Consider the following 8,610-nt stretch of genomic DNA (forward strand, 5'->3'; position numbering starts at 1 on the left):
CCTCAGGCTTACAAGCTGCTATGCCTTCTTCCACCTTCCAGAGCCATACAGGATCTGGACTCTGTATATGTTTAGATCTTGCAAAGGCTGGATGCAGATGACAGATTTGACAGTACAAGTGTTTCAGATTGCACCCTTGCAATATGCGTTGACATATGAAAAATGCCATAAAGGTCTCTCTCTCTCTCTCTCTCTCTCTCTCTCTCTCTCTCTGTGTGTGCGTGTGTGTGTGTGTGTGTGTTTGTGTAAACTTACCTTTCAGCACTGAATGCAGATTCTGTATCAATATATATAACTGCCCCATCCAATCCTCCCAAGCTGGTGGGAAACGTCGCCAGCAAGCTCATCATAATACAAAACTGAGTCTTGCCACAACCTGATGGACCAGTTATCTAATAACAAAAGAACACGTATGAAGCAGCATCATACAGAAAAGACAAAACCTTTGTTGATTTTTATTTTAGCCAACGGCACACTATTCACTTGCGACTCATGTAACTTAGCATTTCACAGTGTATCTCAAACTGATGGCAATGATAAGCTGAACCTTAAAGGTTCGACTTCTAATCCACAAACACACTTCAGTGGAAAAACAAGCAAACCTGTGGCAGGATAACAAAATTATATATTAATTCTGTGAGATATTTTTGTAGCTTTTTAATATTGCTTTTGTGTATATGGGCAATCCTCATTTTGCATGGGGGTTCCACTCCAGACTCCCATATGTGTCAGTATAGCGCACATAAACCCTCTTCACACACCCCTCACCCCTTTTGTGATGCTTTGGGACTACTTCCAGGTTCGCTGCCAAACATGTGTGTGCAATCGCAAGTCATTCGGACACACCTAAATCAGGACTGTTTATTATTCTATGAAGTAGTATATTTGCTTTATATACTGGGGTGGGGGGGTGGAGTCTAAGAACTGATACACTGGGCACAATCCTGCCAAAGGTAAGCAATCTTATAGAGTAATCCTATACATGGCTGCTCAGAAGTTAAGACCTATTGAATTCAGGTTAAGCACATACAGGATTGCAGTATCCAAGTCACATTGATTCCAATGGGCAAGTTGAGTAAAACTTAACTCTGTCCCACCAAGGTCAGCAGGGCTCAAAAATATTTACCTTTGGCTCACTGTACCCATAAATTTTGAATCTGCTGAGGGAATGAATCCACAAGCAGTAATATGCTGACTCTTTAGAACAATGTAATTCCCAAACCTGTTGAGAATTCATAGTTCATCTTATTCCAATTTTAATTTGAAATCAGGTGTCCGCCCATGTAATAGAGACCTCACTATGATAACAGCATTCAAATTTTCCTCTTTGGAAAGAGACACTTTTCTTTTTCAGTTAATGGTATGTTATTTGCAGAACATGAGTTGATTGACCGCAAAGAGTTACTTACAATTCAGTTTCCAGTTTAAACCACAGTAGTGGTCTGGAAAAAAAGGTCCCGTGCCAACAGAGTTTCCTGGCTCTCAGAAAACAAGCACAAGATCTGGCAGCAGAGGATATCACTTAAACCTTTACTTTACATGGCTCATGTAGCTGAGTTCCAACTTTCCAACCACCATCATTGTTGGATAATGTAAGAAGAAAGACAGGTCAACTTTTTCAGAAAGATTTAGCTTAAAAAGCGTAACCACAAAAAGTAGGGAATAAAACACTATTCCTTTGAGGTAAAAGTGCAGGCTATGCATTAGCTGTCGTCCCAAGTTTAACACAAACAGTCCAAGAAGAAAATAAGCTAAACTGAAGCTACATTTGATCAAGATGGAGTACTGCACTTTAGGGGGGCTCATCTGCAATCTCAGCTTCATAACGAAGTAGTACATAGCAGTGGCATGCCGCAAATACTGCCATATGCATCCTTCTTTAAATTATTATTTAATGCATTTATATCCCACCATTTTCTCCAAAGAGCTCAGGGTGGCTTCCATGGTTCTTCCCGTCCTCATTTAATCCTCACAACAGTCCTGTGCGGTAGGTTAGGCTGAGAGACAGTGACCAGCCAAAAGTCAGCCAATGAGCTTCATGGTCAAGCGAGAACTCTGGTCTCCTAGCACTTAGTATGACCACATCGACTTTCAAATTGTTGCTGTGCATGATTATCACACAAGCATCCACATAAAAAAGCTTAATTACACAATGGGAACGCTGTCTGGAGTTTGATGCAAAATAAATACAAGCATAACTTTTGTGTTTTGTTCACAAAGCAATTCTTCAAATAGTTTCTGCATTCTGACATCCCCCCCCCCCATGTATTCTTCAAAATGATTATTCTAAAACATGGGGAACATTTGGCAGTGTTAGCTCGTCTTCACTGAATTCTCCAGGGTGACCAAAACTGCTAATGGATATTACAAAAGAACATCTCTTCTATCCGTTATTGTATGAAGTATCTCACAAATGGCCATGTCAGAATTCTGAACTAGAAAAGTAAGTACATTTTTATCAGGTTGATGAGTTCAAAAGAGCTGCTTCCTATCAGATGAACAGGAGAGGTTTGTAAAAGAGACTTAACCTGTGGAGTTATTTTAATACTCTCTTGTTAACTATCTAAAGATGAAGAACAGTATAGGACCGGAATGAGAGGGACTCTTCATTTGCTACATTTTTCATGTAGGAAAAGGTAGGAAAACCCCATGTCTCTACTGACAATTATCACTACACACAGTGAAACAGACAACTGAGTGAGCTCTGAGACAATCTATAGGATGCTTTTGCGCTTTCCCCTGCAATTTATTTTAGAAACTTTATAATGGAACTTTTCACTAAAAGATTCTTAATGCAAGGATTAGTAGTTCAGATGAGTTTGAGGCTTAAATTTTGAAGTTGGTTTTGTTTTGCTTTTTTACAATCAAGCAGTATATACATTTTAAGAAATAAATACATGACTTTGGGTGGGGTGTGGGAAACACCCTTCTCCGAGGGCAAACCTGGGCTATGAAATTCCAACTTGCCCTCTCTTTGTCAACCTTTGGCCACCTGCTAAGATGTTCTTTTTTCAGCATTTGACCTACCAAGTTGAATATTTTTTACCGATCTGCTGATCATGTTTGCTTTATCTGCTGTGCCACTTTGCTTCTCCCCAGTATTTTTTACTCCTGTGTTGCACTAAGTTAAGCTAAGGTTTGGCTTAGAATGTCATCCAAACCCTGGCTCATGGTTATGTTGTCTCCTTACGTTCTTGGCTAAACCTTGTGACTAGTGAGGAGAGAGCTTAACTACAAGCACAGATTCAGATGATAAACTAATCTAAAATCTGGCTCAAGTCAGTGCAGTGTTGGAGTAAAAAAGACCAGGGAGGAACAAAGTGCCTACAAGCTACTCTCAGGGAGCCTGAACATTCACATGATCCCACTGTAGAAAACAGAAACACTGGTTACATTCAGATGCACCACAAAACCATGGTTAAGCAAATTAGTTTGTATATGAAATGTGTGCTGATGCACACAGCATAGCTGTTCACACTTGCTCCTTTCCTCCAGCAGGAAAACAGACTACAGAGTGGCTGGCTTCATATTATGTCTGAACCAGCTTCTGTGGTTTGTTTATCTCAAGCAAGCCACCATTGGGAAGCCAGGAACAAACCTTGGCTTCAGAAAGTGGCATGCTTGAAGCTAAGCAAACCACAAGGTCTAGTGTATTCATAACACTAAGCAAGTGCTTCATGGCTTGTTTTCCTGCTGGAGAAAGTGAGAAGCAAAGTGGGAACAAGCAAACTGTGTAGACTAGAACACAGATCATGGCACAGACTAATTTGTTCATACATGGTTTATGGTTTTGTGTTGCAACCAAGCATTGCAACTGCCCCTAACCTGCTCATAAGATTACTGATGTGTGCAAGAGAGAGCACACATCTGTATCTTTCAGTTCATTACTATTAACAAGAAAGTTTACAGTGCACATTATTGGAACTATACAGAACCAGTTATTAATGTACAAAAAGATTCCGTTTGTCACATTTTAAACTCATTAATGAATAGTCACCCCTTTTATGTAAAACATAAAACAACTCTTCTATTACAGAAAAAGAAGCAGCATGATTGGCCAGCTTTTACCTCTGTAACAGAGCCACAGGCAATCCCACCATGCAATATTTTATCCAGATCTCCCAGTGTTGTGGGCAAGAATGCTGATGAAGGGTTGGTGGTTCTTTTCATTTTCATTTCATAAACCTACAATAACCAAAATCAATTAGAAAAAGATGTTGCGATCAACTGGTAAGAAAAATGTCTGGTATTTGTTTGCTCCCAAGTAGAATTTCTTAGTGCTTGGCAAAAAAAATGCCATGTACTTTCTCATCCTTTAATGAGATTTTCCCCAATCTTCCAACCAAACCAAACACCACAAAACAATATTAAAGACTGTTGTGTCTATCAACGTTTTTATGCTACAGCCTTCAATTTATATCTTGTATCATCGTGCCAAGCTTTAAAATATTTTCCCCTCTTTGGGACAATATGCATCATTTAATTTGCAAAGTACCACTTCAGAGAAAATATTATCCTTGTGGTTAAGTACAGCTGGAAAACATACACACAGTAAAAACCACAAACCAAGACAAAACTAACTGGTTCCAAAAAGTCTGGGTTCATTACAAGGTTTACTGCACAAATCTAAACCTGTCTGCTTGGAATTAAGTCCAACTGAACTCAATGGGGCTTACTCACAGGTAAGTGTGCATATAACATTCCCAGCTTATTGAGATTTTTGTACAGAGTTGTGAAGCTTATATATATATATTTTAAAAAACTAATAAAGTGTTTAACATGAACAACAGGTACAAAGCAAGCAGGTTCTTTTCCAAAAACCCTTTGCTTTGATGCAACATGTTGGAATTTCTTGAAAAGGGTATATTTGAAAAAGGAAGGCTTTGTGCCTCAGATTAAGATTAAAAAATAAAATGTTTTCAAGACTTATGCAAACTATTACAAACATAAATGCAATCTAAATCTCAAAGTATTGATACCCTAACAGATTTTGGTAGAAGGCAAATGTTTGTTAGGAGATTTGTACCCATAGCTAACTGTACTATAGACAAAAAAAGACTAAAACATTACAGCTGGATAACACAGAAAGCTATGTGACGTTGCTTGGATGTCCTGTAAAAAGTAACTGAACAAAGGATGGTAACTCCAGAGAAAATGAATAGTGCAGGGGCAACTAAGTCCCTCTTCCAAAACACATGAAGCAGTTTATCTGTTTGACATCAAGAGAATAATGTATTGTGCCATTTCTCTGCCATATACTAAGGAAGCATTTGCTAGTACAAATATTCTCAAGAACAAGGCTCACTTCATATGTTACTTCCTTCCTGTGAGCCTTTCTATAAGGAGAAAACCTTTTTAAAGCTAAGCACATTTATTGTTAATACCTGAAGTATAGTGTCCCCTACAAGTGGAAAGATGAGACAGGAGACACACATAGCAATAATAGTCATTCCTATCCTGGGATCATATATTGTAGAGCTGGAAGGAACCATGAGGGTCAGCTAGTCCAACCCCTGCAATGCAGAAATCTTTTGCCCAGTATGGGGCTTGAACCCACAACCCTGAGATTAAAGAGTCTCATGCCTACCCACCAAGCTATCAGCAAATGGATACTTACAGTTTGCATTCTGGGAGCACAGGCTTGGCTGACTGTGTGAAGAAGCTTCTGCACATTCCAGTAACTCTGTCCAGTCACTTTCATTAACTCCAGTAGTGAAAGACATAAAAAGTCCTGAAACATTACCAAACAAAAATCTGGGAGAATTAAGAGTGGAAATGACTAAAATAACTTCACATATTTAAAAGCAATTTCTAAAACATTTATTTTCTTCTGCAATTAAGATGACAAGAGTTCAAAGATTGGTCTTAATCATGCCATGTATCCTTTAACGTAACATCAGAAGACTTTATGCCTCTATTAAATTTGTCTCACCTGACAAGTAGTGATCTGATGTCGACTGAGTCTCTTACAAAGCTCCTGTGGCAACCCTGCTCTTCTCAGTTTCTTACTTGCCATGTTCATATATTTTGTGACAAGAAACACAATCCTAGGTCATAATAAATGCAAGATTACTTGAAACACTGTGTTCAAGAACAATGTGTTCACATCCTCCCTAAGAGAGTTTTGCCTTCATTCTACTGAATTTATTACATCTCTTATTCAATACAATGCTGAATACGAGCACATCCGTCTCACTTAATCTGTTGTTTTTCACGAATAGTAATAAATCCAGTTCTGGCCCCTCTCTAGAATCAGTTACAATGCAACCAAAAGATGCCCAGAGACCTTTGTGGCCCTTTACTTTTCCTCAGCTTACACAAATGGCATTGGAATGACACTCAAAACAAAGCAGTCACAAGTATCTCTTTCTGGCCAGCAAGTTCAACCAGGAGCTTTCTCCCAACTTGTCCTCAGTGTAGGGTCCTTGTGTTTTTAAAGTTTCATGCTTAGAAACAGGGCTTGAAACCAGTGTAGGATAGTCCATTGGGGTGAAAGAAGCACCACTCACCAACCTCACTCTTCCCTCAGCCAGCTCCCACCTGCCTGTCTTCTTACATACAATTGGCTCAGTTGTGGTACCCTTGGTTTTGCCATTCTAAAATTCAGCAGGACAAGGACATAACCAGTATTTGTTAGCTCTGTCATTGGCTTTGGCTTCACATACTGTTGACCTCCCTGCCTTCCAGCCTAACAATCCCTCCCCCTTTTATTACAAGCAATTTATTGGTACCAGCCTAGCAATCCCAATGGGCACCAGTCCCCACTGACTGAGAGGGATGGTCAGGTCTTCTTGCAGACAGTGTCCTGAGGTGATTCAAAGGCAGGCTGGTGTTCCTGGGAAGAGAACTGTTATTCTGATTAACATGTTTTGAGTAGTGAGAAAAATCTCAACCCAGGTCATCATGGACTGAATCTACTTTAGGTTCACATGAACTTATTTACTTGGAAGCACAGCCCATAGCTTTCAAATAATACTTTGATCACAGCTATTCTTAAAATAATTTCAGCTGTATCATATTTATCTCAGCCTCCCCAAAATGTCTAATTTTTGTAAGAGAGATATGCCAGGGATCAAGGCTATATCAAAGCCATTCCCTTTAATACTAGATGCCCAAGGATGGCTGTGGTCACTCAACAGTGAAAGAATGGTGCTGTGTACCCAAGTCTAGTACTTATAATACAAATGTAAGTCCTAGGCTTATGTGCACAGTATCATTCCCTCACTGCTAGTGATAATTGTCAGTGTTTTCATTCTATCATATTACACTAGTTGGTTGTGTTTTTAAAAGGTCATGGTTTTATCACAGGTGACTGCACGACATCTTGAGGGATCAGTTGTTTATTTCATGTGCATGGGCATAGCCAAGTGGGACAGAAAAGGTCAGCTGCCCCCATCAAGTAAAACAATAGGACTACTTAACTAACTGGCCAATCTCTTCGGTTCTGCCCCCCTAACAAAAATCCTGGCCACACCCATGTTCATATGATGTCTTTTTTAAAAAATGCAAAACCAACTCTGTATCCTGCATTTCTCACTTTAGTTCATTTTATTCCATCCAGGGTTGCACATTAGATTTCACCTTTCATTTCTCTCTCTCCACCCTAATTACTCCACATTTACTCCCAGGTAAATGTGGGAGAGGGGGAAAAAACAAGTTCACAAAATGTCAGGAATGCTAGTTTCGGAGGACAAAACTGTTTTCCTTCTGGGGTTTGATACATTTTATACTTAAATAGTTTCAGTCAAGTGTTCAGTCTCTAAAAGTTTATTTAGAATGATATAACTTTTAATGTCACAAAATACCAAAGGGGGAGGAAACGGTTCAGCGCCAGTGATACCACATAAGCACAGTTGAAATACGTACAGACATGCCATCTGTCAGAACTACACAGGTTACGACAATTACCACACCAGCTGGCAGGAAAAGATTCCCTCTGAGGAAATATTGTGTTTTGACCTAGGAAAACATAACGCCCCATAAGAACTAACAGTCGGTAAAGTCTTGGTACGTTGCTAAATGAGGAGAGAAGCAGCCTTGCCACAAGCTGATAGCCCTGCCCATTCCTGGTGGAGGGGGAGAACACGCTCTAGCGAACAATCCTATGCACACTTCGAGGTCTCACTGCGCGCAGCGGGATTTATATAGGATTGCGCTGGAACCCCCTATAGGGCTGTAGGGTAGAGTCCACGTTCTGGGAAAGCTCCAGCTTGGCGGCTCAGGCACTGCTGAGAGAAGCGACGGCGGCCACAGGCGAAAGCAGCAGCCAGGCCCTCCAACAGCACGAGCTCCCAACTGTACGCGGCGCGCACCATCTATTTCCCTTCCACGCTCCCAGCATATTGCGCGCACAACACATACCCAGGATAGGAGGACGGCAGCAGGAACTACCTTCGACCCCCGCACACACATCATGCACACAACCGCCACACACACACACACCCTTGGGGCGGAGAAGTGGCAGCCAAGAAACTTCTTGACTCCGCCTGCTAAGGAGAAACGCGGCGGGGAAACCGAACCCGTCGCCCCCACCGCGCGCCCCGAATCCTAACCTGGAAACTTTTCAAAGTCTCCCACTTCTCCACAGGAGGAGGAGGAAACATCCGCCCA

General features: G+C 40.7%; 1 protein-coding gene across 5 annotated transcripts in view; it reads right to left on the reverse strand.

Moving 5' to 3' along the window:
• RAD51B (RAD51 paralog B) overlaps positions 1–8,350 on the reverse strand; it is a 322,140-nt gene extending 313,790 nt beyond the window's left edge. For 2 of the 5 annotated variants that reach the window (XR_013982635.1, XM_080994167.1), the window contains exons 1-5: positions 7,914–8,349; positions 5,933–6,047; positions 5,618–5,731; positions 4,069–4,185; positions 256–392 (exon numbers count right to left, since the gene is read on the reverse strand). Coding sequence is in view for 3 of the 5 variants with exons in the window: in XM_080994167.1 (XP_080850293.1) it covers positions 256–392; positions 4,069–4,185; positions 5,618–5,731; positions 5,933–6,047; positions 7,914–7,981 (551 nt within the window). In the remaining 2 variants the exon portion in view is untranslated. Of the gene's footprint in view, positions 1–255; positions 393–4,068; positions 4,186–5,617; positions 5,732–5,932; positions 6,048–7,913 lie in introns of all 5 variants that reach the window. The other 3 variants (XR_013982634.1, XM_080994169.1, XM_080994168.1) reach the window with 3 other exon arrangements.
• Between the last annotated feature and the right edge of the window lie 260 nt (positions 8,351–8,610).

This window comes from Podarcis pityusensis (genome assembly GCF_964106645.2).
Source record: "Podarcis pityusensis genome assembly, chromosome: 1".
NCBI lineage: Eukaryota > Metazoa > Chordata > Lepidosauria > Squamata > Lacertidae > Podarcis > Podarcis pityusensis.